The 20,703-nt window shown below is 37.8% G+C and overlaps 1 protein-coding gene across 6 annotated transcripts; it reads left to right on the top strand.

Annotated features, from left to right (window-relative positions):
* The first annotated feature begins 231 nt into the window (after positions 1-231).
* zdhhc18b (zinc finger DHHC-type palmitoyltransferase 18b) lies at positions 232-19,038 on the top strand. Of its 6 annotated transcripts, XM_058754411.1 has the most exons (10): positions 235-900; positions 4,388-4,548; positions 7,174-7,329; positions 9,640-9,777; positions 10,718-10,769; positions 11,562-11,664; positions 12,199-12,311; positions 12,440-12,548; positions 13,414-13,422; positions 16,224-19,037. In XM_058754411.1, the coding sequence occupies exons 1-10, from the start codon at positions 674-676 to the stop codon at positions 16,560-16,562; spliced, it is 1,407 nt and encodes a 468-aa protein (XP_058610394.1). In that variant the 5' UTR covers positions 235-673; the 3' UTR covers positions 16,563-19,037. The 6 variants fall into 6 exon arrangements, with proteins under 6 accessions (XP_058610391.1, XP_058610392.1, XP_058610390.1 ...); XM_058754406.1 differs by lacking the exon at positions 13,414-13,422 and having other exon boundaries at positions 237-900; positions 12,440-12,536; positions 16,224-19,036; XM_058754410.1 differs by lacking the exons at positions 13,414-13,422; positions 16,224-19,037 and adding an exon at positions 14,116-14,185 and having other exon boundaries at positions 263-900; positions 12,440-12,536.
* The last annotated feature ends 1,665 nt before the right edge of the window (positions 19,039-20,703 follow it).

The raw sequence follows: 20,703 nt of genomic DNA, 5'->3' as shown, positions 1-20,703 counted from the left end.
TAGATAGATAGATAGATAGATAGATAGATAGATAGATAGATAGATAGACAGACAGTAGATAGATAGATAGATAGATAGATAGATAGATAGATAGATAGATAGATAGATAGATAGATATACAGACAGACAGGTAGACAGGTAGATAGACAGACAGACAGATATATATTGCTGAATGCCACTGATCTCTGTGTCAGAATGACACGCAAAACACCATTGATGGGTAATCCATGAGAAGCTTTCAAAAGATTATGGCATGAGCGATATTACGCAGCCTGCTGCCATGTGAAGAGCATCTGAGGACTGTAGCGTCACATCCTGTGTGCAAGCATCTTCTGTGCGCAGATCCTCATTCATTGCGCTCTTCATGTAAACACTGATGCTCGCTCGGCGTCCGTCATTTAGCAACGAGGAGCGTGCGTTCGGGTTATTATTACACCACTGGACCACAGCGAAGCCGCCGCTTTACTGAAGCATGTAGCGAGGACGCGTCTGTGAGGTCGCCGCTGCACATCGCGTTCCGTCACGTGCTGGTAAATCCGTCGCGTTTCGTCGCGCACCGATCAGATTGCGATCTGTTGGCTAATAAAGCGGGACGCGGTCGTGGAATGACGCCATTGCGCGACATCTCTCCGCGCAGCAGCTGATGTTTGATGGACGCTGAGCGCCGTGAAGGATGAAGAACCGCGAATATCAGCAGATAGATCCGCAGGCGCTCGCGACGCCTCCGCCGCGACCTCTGCCCGAGCACAAGCCCAAACGTGTCCGGAGAAAATGGGAGGTGTTTCCCGGGAAAAACCGCTTCTGCTGTGACGGACGCATCATCGTGGCGCGTCAGAGCGGCGTGCTGCCGCTCACTCTGGGGCTCATCCTGCTCACCAGCGGACTCTTCTTCATATTCGAGTAAGTCTGCTGCCTTTGGCTTGCATACAGCGTGGCCACTAGCCCATCTAAGAAAGAAGTGTCTGAGAGCATGAGGGACGCTGTAGTATAGGCCTAGGAAAGTCACAGGTGCATCTCAGGTTGTAACATGTCTGTTTACACACCTGTTCAAAATGCCCTTGAATTTGGACGTGTTTGTTAATTAAAGCTAGAGACGTCTGCACGATGTCTGTTAAAGATCTCTAGATCTGGAAAGCATCTGCTGTATACAAACGTCTGACAGATGTCTGTAAGATGTCAGTTTTACATACATTCTAAATCATAAACATCCTTAAGGCATCTAATATACATCTATTTGACATCTGATAGGAAACGCCCAATAGACGTATGACAGATGAGCAAACACTCTAAAAATAAGTCTTGCAGATGTAAATGCAGACGTCAAATAGACATTTCCGTATGTGTGCTATCAGGGTATTTATGCACCTGCTTCAAAATGCCCTTGGATTAGTCCTACAGACATATTACAGATAAGCAAGCATTCTTAAAAAATACGTCTTGCAGATGTCAGTTTTACATACATCCTAAATCATAAACATCCTTAAGACATCTAATATTTGTGACCCTGGACGACAAAACCGGTCTTGAGTGTCAATTTTCCGAAATTGAGATTTATGCATCATCTGAAAGCTGAATAAATAAGCTTTCCATTAATGCATGGTTTGTTATGATAGAACAATATTTGGCTGAGATACAACTATTTGAAAATCTGGAATCTGAGGGTGCAAAAAAATCAAAATATTGAGAAAATCGCCTTTAAAGTTGTCCAAATGAAGTTCTTAGCAATGCATAATACTAATCAAAAATTAAGTTTTGATACATTTACGGTAAGAAATGTACAAAATATCTTCATGGAACATGATCTTTACTTAATATCCTAATGATTTTGGCATAAAAGAAAAATTGATCATTTTGACCCATACAGTGTGTTTTTGGCTATTGCTACAAATATACCCCAGCGACTTATGACTGGTTTTGTGGTCCAGGGTCACATATGTCTATTTGACATCTGATAGGAAACGTCCTATAGACGGATAGCAGATGAGCAAACACTCTAAAAATACGTCTTGCAGATGTAAATGCAGACGTCAAATAGACATTTCCGTATGTGTGCTATCAGGGTATTTATGCACCTGCTTCAAAATGCCCTTGGATTAGTCCTACAGACATATTACAGATAAGCAAGCATTCTTAAAAATACGTCTTGCAGATGTCAGTTTTACATACATCCTAAATCATAAACATCCTTAAGACATCTAATATTTGTGACCCTGGACGACAAAACCGGTCTTGAGTGTCAATTTTCCGAATTGAGATTTATGCATCATCTGAAAGCTGAATAAATAAGCTTTCCATTAATGCATGGTTTGTTATGATAGAACAATATTTGGCTGAGATACAACTATTTGAAAATCTGGAATCTGAGGGTGCAAAAAATCAAAATATTGAGAAAATCGCCTTTAAAGTTGTCCAAATGAAGTTCTTAGCAATGCATAATACTAATCAAAAATTAAGTTTTGATACATTTACGGTAAGAAATGTACAAAATATCTTCATGGAACATGATCTTTACTTAATATCCTAATGATTTTTGGCATAAAAGAAAAATTGATCATTTTGACCCATACAGTGTGTTTTTGGCTATTGCTACAAATATACCCCAGCGACTTATGACTGGTTTTGTGGTCCAGGGTCACATATGTCTATTTGACATCTGATAGGAAACGTCCTATAGACGGATAGCAGATGAGCAAACACTCTAAAAAATACGTCTTGCAGATGTAAATGCAGACGTCAAATAGACATTTCCGTGATGTATGTGTGCTATCAGGGTATTTACGCACCTGCTTCAAAATGCCCTTGAAATAGGACAAGTTTACATTTACATTTAGTCATTTAGCAGACGCTTTTATCCAAAGTGACACTTTTATCCAAAGTGACATGTAGCACATCTACATCTGCAAGATGTCTGTTAAAGGTCTCTTGATCTGGCCCTGAGAGCACACGTACATCACAGAGACATCTATTTGACGTCTGCATTTACATCTGGAAGATGTATTTTTTTAGAGTGTTTGTTTATCTGCAATACGTCTGTAGGACGTTTCCTTTTAGATGTCAAATAGACGTCTATTAGATGTCTTTAAGATGTTTATGGTTTAGAATGTATGTAAAACTGACATCTGAAAGACCTCATGTCATTATAAAATTGCATGACTTTTGTTTGTGTAGGCTAATATAAAGATTTGTTTGTCTGTCTGTCTGTCCAAACCTGTTTGGTTACCAACAGTGCTGGGTAGATTACTTGCAGTCCGTTGTATAGATTACTTGTATTATGTTACTGATTACAAAGTACATTACAAAAATTGTAAGTATAATGTAATGCATTATACTTTTTAGGCAATAAACTCAGACTACTTTTCGATTACTTTTAAATTACTTCTGACTTTAAAATGTAAAAGTTGAAAAAGAAGAATAAAGGAGAATGAGTACATTATAAATAATTTATTGCTATTTTGTGAAATGTGAATAATGTTAGCATGTAAATATGAGTATTTTATGTAATCTAATCTAATACTGACAAATACTGACTACTGATGTTTAAAGTCTGATTATTTAATCCAGGTTACATGTAATCAGTTACTACCCAGCACTGGTTGCCAACATTCTTCAAGAAATCTTATTTTGTGTTCACAGAAGAAAGAAAAGGAAATAGAAATGAAAGTATTTTCATTTTTAAGTCAAGCATAAACTACATAATGAAGATAATATTGAACTGCAACTGCAAGATAAACAGTAGGTTTCCATTGTGACAACTTACCCCCTTTATGTGACAACATGCCCGCTAGAAATATGCCCCTCCCCCCACTATAGCTCATTTGTGTTATATGTACTCTATATGCAGTACATTAATCGTTCCATTTATAATAATAGTAACTAAATATTCAGTAGGCAAGATTATGAATTATTAGGTGTATATTCACTGGAGCGAAATGTGTAACAACTTGCCTCCCTGTTCTGATTCATACAGTAATAGAGGTTGTAGTATGAATCTGCATGTGAAATGTCTCTCTCAGGACATTATTTGTATTGAGGCCACTTTTAGGGACTTAATTAACAATGTATGGTTACTTAAATGTGGCTCATTTAATTTTGGTGTTAATCAAACACCTTAATTTTAAAGCTTTTCCCTGTGGATGCAGCACATTAAGTAAAAACTGAGTTGGATTCTAATGTTCAAATCTTTGTTATGTTTATTTTCAATGCTCTGCAACACTTTAGACGTCAGTTTGCTCGTTCTCTTTATAGGGCGTTTGTTTAGCGTTAGACGTGGGATTGGGAATCTGCAGAGCTGCAGGGAATGGAACAGTTTAATGGAGCAGCACAGTGTTTTAAAGCCTCCTTGTTCCACAATCAATGTTTTCCTAATTGAGGCGTTGTGTGGTTCCAGCTGCCCGTTCCTGGTGAAGCACCTCACCAGCTGCATCCCGGCCATCGGAGGGGTCCTGTTTGTGTTTGTGGTCATCTCTCTCCTCCAGACCAGCTTCACGGATCCGGGGATTCTGCCCCGGGCCACACCAGAGGAGGCCGCAGACATCGAGAAACAGATCGGTGAGGGAGCACACATCTCATCTACACGTCTCCGGATTACTAGCGCACTGCATAGTGCACTCTATATGCTGTATACTGCATACAGTTATAAATCGGATTCCTTTGCATTTTTAACCTAGGTTTGGCTAAATGTTTTTTGACAGTTGATTATATGATGAGCTAAGAAGGAGATGTCTGATGTTGCTTCTGGTTCATTCGTCACTCTGGATCAAATCATTGACCGCATGGATTTCACATTGGATTCTAGTTTGTTAAACTTTTAAAACTCAAATTTGCCATGCTGACCAGTTTTGGAAGTGATCTCTGAGTCAGCGGAGTTTCATGCATTGCTACACTAATAATAATAATGGAAAAATGGTCCTTCTTTGTTTGTCAAATTTTGCAGAATCTTTGCTAATGTGACCATGATTTGGAAGGCAGATCTATAATAATCTTGTCTAACAAACCTGGCATTGTGCGCTATGGATATCATTGACTCTTTTCCTCTGTTGTAAGTCACTTTGGATAAAAGTGTCTGCTAAATGCATAAACGTAAATAATAACCTTGTTTGAGAGATGTGCCTGAGCTGGTTTGATTTGGGAAATCTTTTTAAGTTTGGCTTCTAACAGAGAAAGCCGCATCCCACGACCCTGGACGTGCCGCCATCTCTTCTTCTCCATGACAAATTAGAGGACATTCTGTCCTAATTGGAGAGGATGGCTCTGACAGGATGATTGTCATGAACACACACTCCCCCAGGACTCAAAATGAGATCTTCACCTGCTCAATAGTAGCACATTCACGTCTGGTTGTTGCAGTGAGAGGTTTGTTTCTCTCTGAACAAGGTCACATGATTGCGGTGCAGACTCATCTATTATTTTAGATGTCCTCCAAACAGGAACGTAATCTGTCAGTCAGAGAGCTGAAGTGGTCTGTAGTTATTAGTTTTAATAAAAATAATAGAATTTCTGCTCTGCTCAAGTGGTTCAGACTGACGTGTTTGTGAGGAACTGGGAAATGGAGAAGTGCATGATGTATCTTTTTTCTGTGACAGCGTTTTTGTGTGTGTTTCAAGACAAATTTATAGCCGTCTGGCTTGCTTTCACCCTTCTGACCTTCACTGCAGGCTGCTTCTGGAATAAAGGCTTAGTTTGTGTGTAGTTGTCATGTTTTATATCTGTGATGCATGCTGAACTTAAGTCGAAATTTCAAGTCAGAATTGATATCCAAGTGGCAGATATTAAGCTGAGTTTGTTTTTGAGAGCATCTGAGGATCAATCACTGTGTACTGTGTTTGACTGGATTGGAATAAAGCAAGTAAAAAAACAAAAAATCACATTAGTGCACAGACAGAAAATCACAGATTAGAGGCCGTTCACACATAACGTGTTTTTGCATTCCATTGCACTTCTTTTCCTTTGTGTAAACATGCATTCAAATAAGTTCAGCTTTTTAGGAACGCATCTCTTGGTTTTTGCTTTTTACCCCTCTTGAATCTCGTGGTTTTATATGCAAAAATGGTGTTTAACCGACTGTAAGGGGTTATTCAAGCACAACGTGTTTTCACTGTGCTGCTTTTTCACTAAATGCATGTCCTGGACCATTGCACTCAGTTTTCACATCTTTTGCAGCTTTCCAAAAATGCAGTTCTCATTAACAGACGCAACGTTAAATGAAAACTATTATCTGTAAACCTTAAATGTTTATTTAATTTTAAATGCAAAAACTCACTGTGTGTGAACCGGCTCTAAGGGGTCATTAATTAGCTGCTTTTTGCTAAATGGGCATCATCTTTTACTTAATTATCTATAAATCTTAATTGTGTGTGTGTGTGTGTGTGTGTGTGTGTGAGACAGTGGAATAATAAAAAAAAAAAAAGCAGTGTTTGAGTAGCAATTTCTTTCTTTTTTTTTTTTTTTTTTTTTTTAAACCATTGTGTGCCATTCACAAGACCGCAATGTTTACATAGAAACACAGTGGAATAATCAGCACAGTCGAATGCAAAACCTTGTTTGCAAGTCTCTGAACTATTAGTGTGCTTTACTGTTTGTTGAGGGGATCATATTTACTTACATCTGTTGCCATCGTTATAATTAGATGTTAGAATAAATTTAGTGTAGGTGTGTCTCTGCTTTGAGCTGGAACACATCTCTGTTTTCATCATGATAGCAAAATATTACAAGAAGTGAGTTTAAATTAGTTCAGCCCATATGAAACATAATAAGGTGGTGTGCATTTATTTAACAGATTTATACAACTGCAAAGCCAACATTTTTTTTCTTCCTGAGACAGTTTTTGATTGCCTCCTTGCTTATGCTTAATGCTTTTAATGTAGCATATTATTAATGTATCTTTTTTTCATGTGAAGTTGTGAAAGCAGCACCTTTAAATAACGCATTTGCTCCAATGATTACACTAAATGGATTTTTTTCAAGCTTACAACACAAGCAATTCTCCCTTACTGGCTAATTTCAAAAGCCAGTAAGTGTTTGAGCTGTTTAGATCAAACTCTGTTCAACTTCAAGAGCCTTTAAAAATCAAAATGATCCCAGCCGCAGAGTTGAGTTGTTTTCTTTAATGTTTGTTATTGAAATTCCTTCCTGACATCTCATCCTCTGCTGGAAATGTGTTTTTCTCTCTTGCAGACAACCCGACGGGCTCGTCCTCATCTTACCGCCCCCCGCCGCGCACGAAGGAGGTCGTCATCAATCAGCAGGTGGTTAAACTCAAGTACTGCTTCACCTGCAAGATCTTCCGGCCGCCGCGCACCTCCCACTGCAGCCTGTGTGACAACTGTGTGGGTGAGAGGAGCTTCCAGAAACGTATAGCAGCACTCGCATGCAGCAAATCTGAGGATGCTTTTAATGATAATTATTAGTGGCGATTGCTAATGCAAGTGTCATTATTGCTATTGCTCATACTAAAGGTTACAAGTTAACATTTAAATTTCATGCATCTGGCAGATGCTTTTATCTAAAGCTGCTTACATAGACTGATGAACTGATATGAATTTAAAATAATGCATACCTGGAGTGCTAAGTGCATTAACGTTGTTTGATGTGCAGGAGCACCACTCAGATATAACTAGAGCAACATAGCAGTGTGTGTGCGACGATGCCTGCTAGGGCTGCACGATTGATTGATTGAAATAAAAACTGGAAATGCGATATGGCTTGGAGGGATTATCAGATTGTAAAGGCTGTAGTTTAATGCAATATATGTGCTGCGTGTTTCAGAGTGAAGAGCAGAACGATGTTTATTTACTCGTGAGCAGCTCATTCTGTGTTTTCAGCGTCTCGCAGTAAATGCCGCTCCTCATGAACTCATCTCTGCACCTGATCTCAGTTTGAGTCTCTGTAATGCACATTTGTGAACGCAACGTGCCGATCGTCTAGAAGAGCTGTCAACAAGAGGAGTTTTAAGGTTCCCTGCTTTTTTCCATCAAAAGTAGTTTTTGATGGTTGAACTGAACATTTGAAAGTGAAGACAGACATAAATACTAGTATTATAATTTTACATTAAAGGGATAGTTCACCCAAAAATGAAAATTCTGTCATTAATTACTCGCCCTCATGTCGTTGCAAACCCTTCGTTCATCTTCAGAACACAAATTAAGATATTTTTGATGAAATCTGAGAGTTCTCTGACCCTCCATAGACAGCAAGGATCCTACCACGATCAAGGCCCAGAAACATAGTAAGGACATCGTTAAAATAATCCATGTGACATCAGGGGTTCAACCATAATTTTACGAAGCTATGAGAGTGTTTGTGCGCAAAAGAAAGAAAAAAACAACTTTATTCAACAATTTGTCTCTTCCGCGTCAGCCTGGCGCCATTTTGGAGAGTATCACGTACATAAACAGCATATGCTCTTCTGTGTCAGCTGCGTTACTCGTATACATTTTCTACGGTGTTTGCGCTTTGATCTGAACGCAAACAACGTATGCGCGTGACTCAGCTGACAGAATAGCATACGCTGCAGAGGAGACGAATTGTTGAGTAAAGTTATTTTTTTTTGTGCGCAAAAGATTATTTTACTGATGTCCTTGCTATGTTTCTGAGCCTTGATCGTGTAAGAATCCTTGCTGTCTATAGAGGGTCAGAGAGCTCACGGATTTCATCAAAAATATCTTAATTTGTGTTCCGAAGATGAACGAAGGTGTTACGGGTTTAAAACGACATGAGGGCGAGTAATTAATGACAGAATCTTCATTTTTGGGTGAACTAACCCTTTAAGTAATGTAAAATAAAATATATTGTGTTTTCTTATATACTTATTTTCTGTTTTACTGTGAAATATCACAATAGTAATATTTCATGTTTTTCCTTATTATTTGTGTTTTTCATTTATAGCTATACAATTTTTTCAGGAAAAATCACAATTCGATTTTTACTCAAATTGTGCAGCCCTTGTGCCCGCCCCCTTTTTTTTTTATTGGTCTTTGTTCCTGAAGTGTTTTTTCTCTTTTAGAGGAAGAGTTTAAAAAGTCTTTGTTTAAAGCATTGTAAGCCATTAATCAAACCAACCCACTATCAGCTACTAGTTAATAGTGAATGTGTTCCCTAATCTAAAGTGTTACCAAAACCACATACTTTGAGTGTCTGAAAATGAAACAAAGGTTCAAAACTGTGTAGTTGTAAGGCTTTATGTGGAAAAGAAGTACAGTCCCATGAAGCATTGCAAATGACACAATCAAATTTAAATCCGTTGGTTTCAACAAATGCATATACCTTTGATTAACAGCAATGTTGCTCACAGTAGCTCTGTCTTTAAGTGCTTGTAATTTTGTTAAAAATCAATTCCTCTATGAAAAAAAAATGCTCTTTTTTTTTTTTTTTTTTTACAGGCAAACACTGTGCTCAGAAAACTCCTAACATTCGATATTAATTGCCAGTGTGTTTATTGTGTGCAGTTTCACACTTGAATCCACGTAGGATGTTATCTTTCTCAGATTTAGCTGTTATTTATAACGTTTAAGCCGGTTTGAAGCGGTCTGCATTTAGGTTTGATCTCTGAAGTTCTCACTTGTTCTTAAGCCAGCAGATTTGTTTTCCTGCTGTAATAAATCACGAGCCGTGTGATGGCTTGCTGTCGTGTGTGTTTGACAGAGCGCTTCGATCATCACTGCCCCTGGGTCGGCAACTGTGTGGGAAAACGAAACTATCGCTTCTTCTACACCTTCATCGTCTCACTGTCTTTCCTCACGGCCTTCATCTTCGCTTGTGTAACCACACACCTGGCTCTAAGTATGTGTCATTTCATTTTCCTTGCCAACTCTTTCTGTATCTGTGAGCTCAAACAAATATATACATCATTGGGTGGTGTGTGAATTTAACATCCGTTCGGGTGGTGTGTGAATTTAGCATCCGTTCGGTGAGGTCATATCACTTTCTAGTTAAGAGCTCTGTGTGTGTGTGTGTATTATTTGTAACCCTAACCCTAACCAGAGTAGTTACTGCCTTTCTAAGAAGTGACATTAGAGACATTTATAATGTTACAAAAGATTTCTATTTCAATTAAATGCTGAACTTTCATCAAAGTATCCTAAAAAAAAATCCTAATAAATCAGGCTTTTCCTAAAAATGCTAATAATAAAATGTTTTTCTTGAGCAGTAAATCAGCACATTAGACTGATTTCTGAAGGATCATGTGACACTGAAGACTGGAGTAATGATGCTGAAAATTCAGCTTTGATCACAGAAATAAATTACAATTTAAAATATATTATAATAGAAAACAGTTATTTTAAGTTGTAACAATATTTCACAATATTACTGTTTTTACTGTAAACGTTATACCAATCCAAAACTTTTGAATAATAGTGTAACTTATAATAGAGACACTTACTTCATGAGGTGCAAGTTGGGATGTGTTTGAACAGCATTGAAGGAGTTAACATATAACGTTGTTCCATTGTTCCAAATTGGAACAATTTAGACAAAACTCATTTCCAGTTTTTAAGCATAAACCATTTAATTTAGTCAGATGTGTCCCGATAATAGAGTGGTGGTGTTTACATCAGCTCTTTTTAATCAAAGAGTTGGTTTGTTTGCACTATGCTGTATTTATTAAAAAGGCAAGCACAGATGCCAAATGAGCAGGTGAGAGGCCATGTGAATCTCTTATTGGACCTAAATGGCTTAAGATCTGATAAAAGCTTTTAGTGACTAATGCTCTCTTTTATAGGGTCACAAGGAGGAAATGGGTTGGTTTTCGCTCTCCAAGCGAGTCCTGCCAGATATCCTTTCATTTGTTGTTTGATTTCAGATGTTTAATTTACAAAAAGTGTTATTGCTGTAAAGGAATGTACTGGGTTAAATACAAGTGAAGTTCAATGAACAAGAAATGACACAGAAAATTATGTCAACTTTTGCCTCAGTTTATAAAAACAAATGAAAATTGGGTTTGTAGTAATGTGCTTACAATGCAAATCTATGGGGCAAGTCTTCATACTGAAAACCCATGTAAAATACAGGATTTTTGATAGTATTATATAGCTAGTATAGTCATAGTTTGAGTGCCTCTGAATGCAATTGTTCCAGCCACCCAACATGTCACATTTCTGCTTTGAACACTTCTGTATGGAGTACCGCACATGACATGTGGGGTGGGGGTGGGGGTGGGGGTGGGGGATAGATATGGCCACATTGTATTTTTTCTTTCGTTTTAGATAAATCGTTCCCATGATTTAATAAGAAGTTCCTTTATTTTAGTTAAATCATGGCCATATTGTACCGATTCATTCCCTTTAGTTTAGTTAAACTGTGGCCATGATTTAACTGAAACAAGGGAATGAATTCCTAATCCATGGCCATAATATCTATTTTTTTTTTTATTCCCTCTGTGTGTCATATGCAGGGCTCAGCACTTTGGCACACTTCCATTATAAGTGCAATGTTTGTGCAAACCGAGGGACTAGTCAAAATGATGCAGTTGATCAAGTTATATTTAACCCAGAATATTCCTGTACTGTGTGCTATTAATATTCATTACTGGTGCAAATTCTGAAGTTTTCCTTTACTTTCTTCACTGCTCTTGAGTTAGTGGTTTGCTTCTTTTCAGTTTGGTCCATTTTGGGCCTCTCAGGCTTCCATACATACCTGGTGGCTGCAAATCTTACTACCAATGAGGATGTAAGTGTTTTCCTTTCAAAACTTAAGAGGTGTAAAAGTTGTTTTACCTCTAATACACTCAAGAATTTAGGCCTAAATTTAAGATAATTTATATGTAATTCAAATACATTTTTCTACCATTTGATTTGCACGGCTTTGTCGTAAATTAATAAAATTAATGTGATGCTTATTTGTTAGTCATACATTAAAAAAACAACAACAAAACAAATACAAAAAAAAAACACCAGCAAATTGAGAAAACATTTTCACCAGTGTAACAAAACATACTGCATACAATCAGATACAGAAACATGCTGCAAATACTCACAACACAAAGTATTTGGTCACGTTGTGCATATTTGCAGAGCATTTCTGATGAAGATGTTTGCTTAAGTTGCTGGTGTTTTTTCTACTTGCATGCATTTTCTTAAGTTGCAGCACATTGAGCTCTCTCGGCCACCGTTGAAAATACATAATTAAAAAAAAAAATTTTTATTATTATTTAGGCCTAAATATTTCATGGATTGTATGTGTATTTTTATGTCCGTATTACAGATTAAAGGCTCCTGGTCAGGGAAAAGTGGAAATGAGGACGTTGGAAATCCTTACAGTTACAACAGCATTATCAAAAACTGCTGTTCTGTGCTCTGTGGACCCATGCCACCCAGGTGAGACGTGTGTAGATGAGTGTATATGGTCTCCAGTATGCCAGTGAAAACTATATCCACTGTATGAAGCCTCTGTTTATCACTGTGGCTTTGTTGTAATTCCTTTGCCTGCTCTCTTGTCTTGTCAGTTTGATTGACAGGCGAGGTTTTGTGCCCGCCGATGACTCCGTCCAGACCAGTCCTGTGGAAATCGAACTCCCGGCTGCTAAAAACGACATAAACATGGTAGGAAGAGCAGTCACCTCAGGCCGACCTCGACCTCCTCCTCCTCCACCCCCGGTCGTAACCCTACAGCAACCTGCCATCTCCATTCAGAGCCACTCGACAGCCTGACTTCCTGTGTCTGATCCAAAGCCAGCATTTTCTCGTCTTGCTGCGTTGTTTGATGCGTTTTGGCATGGGTCGCACCCTTCATTTAGATGTCAGACAGCGTTCAGCTCGCTGGGCTGCAGCCAAGTGCGGCTGTCTCAGATTTGTTTGGTGTTGAGGAGAGCTGTTACGGCTGTGCCGCCTTTGGTCAAAGTCACATATATAGATGAGATTTGTGTTGTTTACTTTGAGTTTGAAAGGGAAATAAATGTTTATGTACTCATTCTCTATGGTTTGGCTCCCTCGTAGATCAGTGGGTTGGAGTGTATATGGTTTACAGAGCAATGGGTTTAGCTGACGTGTTTTACTTTGCACAACTGTGCATCTTATTACAAAAAAGGAAATGAAACTTTTGGCTTCCTGTGACACTAGGTAGAATTCAGTTTGTGAGCAAGAAAGACGCTGCAGTTTCAGGTGATGGTGTTTATTTTTGAAGCTCTTCGAAGTTTCAAAGTCTTGTGAGATTATGACGCACGATGGTGCTCTTGAAAAACATCTGAGGATAAGCAAACGCCTCTCACAAATGTTGTTTATTTTCCATTAATTTATTATAGTTGTTTGTTTTTAGTATAATCTGAGCATGTAAAAACGACTCAAGCTGTTTGTTTGTTTGTATAATTCAGGTTGTTTGATTCAAACAAACAAGCAACTTGTTTGTTTTTAGTTTTTTGTATTTTCTTGTAGCTGTTTATCAACTTGAATGTGCCTTGAAGTTTTTTTTTTTTTTTTCCAGATTTATTTGGTTTATGCTCACATGTTGAACTTGTCACCAAAACAAAAGTGCCTCTCATCAGTGAACAAACAAACCAACAGCTAACAGCTCTAGTGTTTATGTACATTTCTTCGGTTGTAACTTGGCGGAAAAGTGCATGTCATCCTGTTTTGTGAAGTCCAAAATAAATAGCTGTGGTAAATATGACTTCTATTAAACTATTTCAAAAAATGCAGGTAAAGTTAATAAGGTGCTAATGCATCTCTGCACAGTAGTGTAGGGATCCGGTACTCACACTTGACGTGTGGTTGTGTCTGTGTGCATGTGCATATATTGTGAAATAGTTTGCATGTGACATGGAAATTTCCCTATGGGATTTTATGTATTATGAATGCACGGGTTTAAATCATTTTCTTTTCTTTTTTTTTTTTAATGAAGAACATTGCTGACATTTTGTACTTTTTGAACAAATTTGTGCTTGTATATATTGAAAATGCATTTTAATGTTAAATAAATATTTTTCAAACTAAACCACAGAATTCTTGTCCTGCATGCGTATTTGTTGTTTTGAGTATGTAGGTATCGAGTTGTTTGTTTACTCACAGTTGCGTATGTTTTCCTGGCATGTTCTGATGCATTAGTGCACATTAGTGCTGTTACACTTATCGGTCTTAGCACATTAACCCTTGTCCTCTATATGTGTGTGTGTGCATGTGTGTTTAGGAGAAAGATTGCCTGGATTTCGCCCTGTCTTGTGCCGGCTGATGGTTCAGTGGGCAGAAGTAGGGGATTGTGGGGAGGTTGGTAAGACTCAGGCGGGTGTTTGGGGCACACTGGTAGATTCCTGTAGGTGGCGTCACATTGGCTCCACGTGCTTTCGGCCTGCATGCTGCCTGAATGAGTGCTGCTGCCAGAGCTAATAGTGCTGATGTTTTACAGCATCAGCACACGATCAGCACTGCTCCTCCTCCTCCCATTCTGACCACTAACCACTATTTCATGTTTCATTTGTGTATATATGTTTTGACTTTGATTTAGTCAGTCTGGTTAAGCTGTAGTATCATGCCATGGACCAAAATCTTAAAGGGAAATTCATCCAAACATAAAAGTCATTTTTATGCCCTCATGTTGTTCTTCTGTGGATAACAAAAGGAGATGTTAAGCAGAATGTCCAAGCTCTTGTTTTCCATACAATCAATGTATGTTCAAGATTTACAGTCCTTGTTCCTGGAGGCACAATAATCTATCAATATGATCTATATTTTGAGGCCATGCGATAGCTTTGTGAGAGGAACAAGAAAAAAACATTTACATAATTCACACAATTTTTTTTTTTTTTTTTTTAGAAATGGTTTAGACCATATTGTTGATTCATTATTATTACAATATGCATCTTTAATTACACATTGTCACATGAGAATATTGTCAGTAAATAGACTGATGTAAGTCATATTCTGGTTATTTCAAATTGGACGTCAGACTGAGAGTATTATTCAAACCGCTAAATCACTAGGCTGATCAAAAGGCTAGGCTGTTTTGTAAAACTTTTTGATTTATTGATTAAATGAACAGCTTATTTTGTCTGAAGCTTGGAAAGCTCCGCTAATTTCTTCTGTCTCGACACAAAAATAATTACTTTTGTTTTAGGCAAACAAGCCTGAAGACGGCTAAAATTGCTCGCAAATTGCAGCTAGTCATTTGTTCATTCATATAAAAAAAAAAAAAAATATATATATTATTCTGCATGATAAACACAATATTTGGGGAAATAGTTAAATCATCACTCATCTTCCCGCAGGCAGTCTCTTGAGTCGGCTGGGCTGTGTGTATTCTGGCAACTGAAGTTATATCCAGTGTTGCCAGATTGGCTCAATGATTTTAAGCACAAAAGATCTTTAAAACCTGCACATTTCAAGAAAAACCCACCTAAAACATTCAGCGCTTTCACTTTTTACTGTAGCTACAACTAATATTTATGACACTTTTACATAGTGATAACTTGAATATACAGCTACAAATTTAAAATCTGATTCCTTATTGTGTTAAAACCCCATCACTCATGAATCATCACGTCTGCCTTCTATAGGCAAATTTGTTACTTGCCTATAAAATGTAAACATTAAAAACTGCCAAACTGTTTCTAAATTATCCCAAATTTTGTCCACCCACCCAAACTAAACACCCACACAATCAAACCCAAAACTGCCCAATCCGGCAACACTGATGATGTCAGCAACAGGGGGTGTGGCTTCTTATGGTGTTCCACCCATGAGGAGGGGCCAAGTTTGAATGTGTTTTTTTTTTTTTTGTGCAGCACATCTGCTTAGAGCAGCTTGAAGTACTGCTAAACATCTCCTTTAATGTATGGGGGGGAAAAAGACACGTTTTAAACAACATGAGGTTGAGTACATAACCACATAATTTAGATTTTTCAGTGAAATACCCTTTAAGATAGTATTTTGTCTAATCTGTTCTGATTTGACTCCTTATCTGTAAGTCTCATGATTTTGCTGCTGTTAATTCCCATTGTTCTCTCCTAGCAGAATTTATATGAGCACTTCAATATGACTCAGTTGGTCATATTTAGTTCTGTATAGCAGAGGAAGAAGAATCATCTGCATGAGTCATCAGTGATGCTGATATCTGAATGGCTGTGGCTTTATTGCTCAGCTATATAAGCTTTTCCTTTTAAACCACCTCAAAATATTTTACTTTCACTCTTTCTAACACGAATTTACTTCCTTTTTTGTCTTTGTCACACCTGTTCCCTTATCCCTGGTTCTTCATTTCCATCATAACTCTCCATCCATCTTTCCCATCTTCCTCCACAGTGCACACAGGGAACCAAAGGTCTGCTGGAAACGGCTTCTCGATCTCCTCTCCTCACAAGCTCCTGTCCGCAGGCCAAACCTCAAGCCGTGCCGGCCGTCTTGGAGACTCTTCCAGAGATCGTCCCGTCACCTGCCCCGGAGCTGCCCAAGACCGCTGGAGGACACCAGTCGACCAACACCCCTCACAAACATCACTCACACCACAGATCCAAGGCAAAACAAACCACTCACAACCCCACCCACAAGACCTCCAACTCCTCTCCAAGACCTCATCACAGCCACAGTTCAAGACGGAAAGACTCCAAGAACAGAGACCCAAAATTCAGTTCTCTGCGCTGAGCAATGTCCTGTGATGGTGGATGTTAATGCATTTCTTGGATTATTTGAATTTGTGCTCATGAGATTGATTGATTAATTGATTCATCGAGTTTTGGTTGTGACTTCAAACAAACAGGTATGATATTCCCAGAAAGACCTCCAGGTTTACGAAACTGCCGGCTGTATTATTCTTCTGTAGAGGAATGCCATCAACTCTGCAACCTGGAGAGCAAATAAGAAGTATGGACTTCCGTTAACAGATTGATGACTGGAAAACTTTGCACAGTGTTTCCATATAAACAAGCACAAAGGTCTCAAGAGTGAACTGCAGAGCAATTGCCTTTAAGACAATTGTCAATATTAACAGTGAGTTCCAAAATGAGCTTCATCGGGACAGCAATAATGGAACAAGAGCACTGTCGTCCTCGCTGTGGACATGAACTCTGGGATCCATTTCTCTGGCCTCTTTTAGGTCTCATTGGGGATGCATTGGTCAAGCTTCAATAAGCAAAGAACCAATCTTCTTTATGCAAAAAATAAGAGCATGCCTGGAGAATATAGCTCACAATCATTCTTCATCCGTCATAGGGCTGCACGATGAATTGTATTATAATCATGATAATTTCTGCCCCTCTCGAATTTTTGAAAATTGCCCCTCTTCGAAAAAATCTGCGCTATTTGCTCACTGGTAATTTGCCCTGAAAACGTTTGTTTAATTTGTCATTTGCGTTATCGTACATTGGTATCAAGACTCCACTATCGTTCATTGTTGCGGTTGCCAGATGTCAAGAGTTTAAATCCCCCCAATCATAGCTCTTTTCATGAACTGATACATTTTCTGTCCAGTGGTTTACTTAATCAGTGTTGCCAACTTAGCGACTTTGTCACTAGATTTATCAACTTTTCAGACCTTATTAGTGACTTTTTTCAAAAGTCAATGCATTTCTATTACAGATTTGCACAAATCTTTTGCGATATTTATAAATGTCGATAAAAAACTGTTGCGAAATGACAGTGTTTCCATTAACCAATGCTATGTGACTAAAACATAATTGTTTGCTCTCGCGATAAGTTGTGGCGACGGATGTTAATAGCTTTATGTATATCGTAGCCACCGCACTAGCCATTATTATTAGGAGACAGAGGCGTAAACCCTTTATGCTTGAGAGTGGCCACATATGAGGCCTTTCTTGGAGGTTATAGTACATCAAAGGAGTTTTGCGAAATATTGTTCCAATTGCCTGAAAAATCACCTCATGCGAGCGTATAAACTTTTTTTGTGATACATGGATACACAAGTTTTTGCGAAATCGACGTGTTTCCATTGAGCATATTTTCAATTTGCACAATTTGACGGGTAATGGAAACGCGGCTAGTAGCGACAAACCAAGTGATTTTTTTGGACAGACTTTAGCTACTTTCCGAGACTACTTTCAATTGAAAATCTTCCCAACTAGGCAACCATTCACACACGCTTTCTCTACCTTACGGAAAAAGCACCTTTGAGCTAAAAACACCAGTTTAGCCATCTCTGTTGAGATATTCTGCTCAAATAAAAGTTGTTTTCTTTCACGCGGTAGTTTGGCTGTTTGCAGCAACTAAATCTGCAAGGAAACCATTTGAGTTGACATTCTCTTGATTTGTGCTGAATGAAAGTGCAATAATTCTGATGAAATGTAAAAAAGAGAAAAAGACAATAGTCGTGATAATATTTTTGAGTAAAATAATCGCGATCAACCATTTCACCATTACCATGCAGCCCTGATCCATCATGTGGAACAAGAATCTTCTCACCAGTAATTCATTATTTTCCCAAAGGACTTCAGCATGATTTTGTAACATATTGTGTTTGAACATGGTATTAAGTGTGCACAAGTACCTTCTAATGTGGATGAAATGAAGCCTCCGAGTTCCCTGATCACCGTGTTGAAGATCTAGTTGAAAAGTTAACTAGTTAATCTGAGTGTTTCTCTCTAAACCTCGTCACGTCTGCTGTTCTTCACGTTGCATTCCTGACCCACTGCTGTCTATCGGTAATTAGTAAAAGAACAGTCTTAATGCACTAACTCTCAAAGCAGCAATACTGTAATGTTTTAGTTCTTCATCGTTGGACTCATGTATGCGTGGACACTTTGTGTTCGATTGGAAATGGGAATGTGGGTGTTGTATTGTTATCCAGGTTTTGACTTAATATGCAAACTGAATGTTATTTATGAATGCTGAAATTGATCCTCTGTTTCTCAAGACCTCTGCAACATTTGCACAAATAAATACAAAGTACTAACAGGCCAGTCTGGAGTTTGTCATGCATTCTGCTGCCTCATAAACGTCAGACGTGGTGCACATACATTTTCTAGTGTGCTTCTGAGTGCCAGAACATGTGTGAAGGTTGTTATTTCATTACCATTTTAGAGGAAATTGTACTTGGCAATTCTGATATTCAGGACTTATGGATTTAAAAGTGTACTAGAGCTATGATCAGAACAGAATACTGGCCTGCTGCATACTAACCCTTGTGAAAAAGAAGTAGGCCTACGCTTTGGCATACTTTTAAAAAGAAGTATTATACACTAAATACAGACCAAATGTTATGTCTTGAGACGGTTGGCTGTGTTTAAATAAAAATGTATTATAGTTTACATTTGTAGTAAAGCCATTACCTGAACCTTAGAAGTTTTTTTTTTTTTTTTTGGACCCACATATAGGACTTTAGTACATCTTCATATGTCATTTCTTAATTCTGTTGTCTTTGAAATATTATGTATTGCAGCATGTATTGACAAGCATATACAACTAAACTAAAATATACTTTAATGTCTATGAGAACATCATGAATTTAAATATATTTGTAATTACACCTTTGTAATGACGAATGTGCAATTTAGTACATTTAAAAGTAATTAACATTAATATTAGCAATAAATGTAATATTAAATAACACTACAGTTCAAAGTACTTCACATGTGCCTTAGTGTGTTAGTCAACATATCAAAGTAAATGCACTTATTGAACACCTAACAAAAGATTATTAAAATGTGATATAAAACAAAGCATAAAATATTTAATTTTGATAATAACTTCTAGTAGTCTAATCAAAAAGTGTCAGGAAAGGGACTGTAAAAACTCACTGTGTGAGTCTCTTCTGGTGAAGCGGAACTGCGCCACCTGGTGTCCATTGACAACCCTTTAAAAATACCTGCGTTTTCTGGAAAAATAAAGAAATATAAAATACAAGCAACATTTCTCTAATATTTGCCAGTGACTGATTCTTTTTAGGAGTGCTTTTTCTTAACATAGGTTCCACCGTCTGGGATCTTGTTCGCCACTAGATGGCACTAGTATCTAGGATTTAGTTCATGACGCTTGAGTGCCAAGAAAACATGCTTGATCCATGCAACTTCTCTGGAGACTGTTCTGTTGGAATGCATACGAAAATGTTTATTTATAGTTGCTCTGTTTGCTTATCTCAGTAAGGAAACATTTTATGTTATTTATATCATTAAATCACTGCATATCATAAAAAATAAATAAATAAATAAAAAAAGTTCACCACTAGTTCCTAAAATCATTAAAATGTTTTATTAGTGTCTTCTGGAACTGATCTGAGACATTTTAATGTTTTTCCAGTGTACCCACAGATCTGATATACTGTGTTTGGAAAAGTGGTTTTACGTAGGCTATTACTCACTCAACAGCATAGAGATATGCTTCTCCAGAATTGATTCTGTCTGCAGTTTACAGATTTTCTGTATAGAACACACACAAGACCTTCTGTATCTGACAGAATGCAATGCAATGAATGTTCCAGTGTGATACATAAACTAGGAGCTATTACATCTGTGATTTTAACACGTCTGACTCATTATTTGATCTTACAGCCTGATGTTAAGATAATTCTACACAAAATTGGATTAATAACTGTCCTCTTTGTATTAAGCATGTAATGAGGTCATGTGATGGTGTAACAGTGTCATTTCAGTCAATGTTTCATTCAGTTTTAATCAGTTTTAATAGAGCGATGCAACACTGTAAACACATTGTTTCAATTATATCATCTGTGAAACTGTAGAGCAGGAAAACCAAAATCAATAGCCACTGGAAAGCAACACTAGCTGTCAAGAAAACAAGTCCTTATGCATGCAGATTATTCAAGCATATTATC

Source organism: Onychostoma macrolepis, chromosome 19 (assembly GCF_012432095.1).
Source record: "Onychostoma macrolepis isolate SWU-2019 chromosome 19, ASM1243209v1, whole genome shotgun sequence".
Taxonomy (NCBI): domain Eukaryota; kingdom Metazoa; phylum Chordata; class Actinopteri; order Cypriniformes; family Cyprinidae; genus Onychostoma; species Onychostoma macrolepis.
This window is presented reverse-complemented; position numbering and strand designations above follow the sequence as displayed.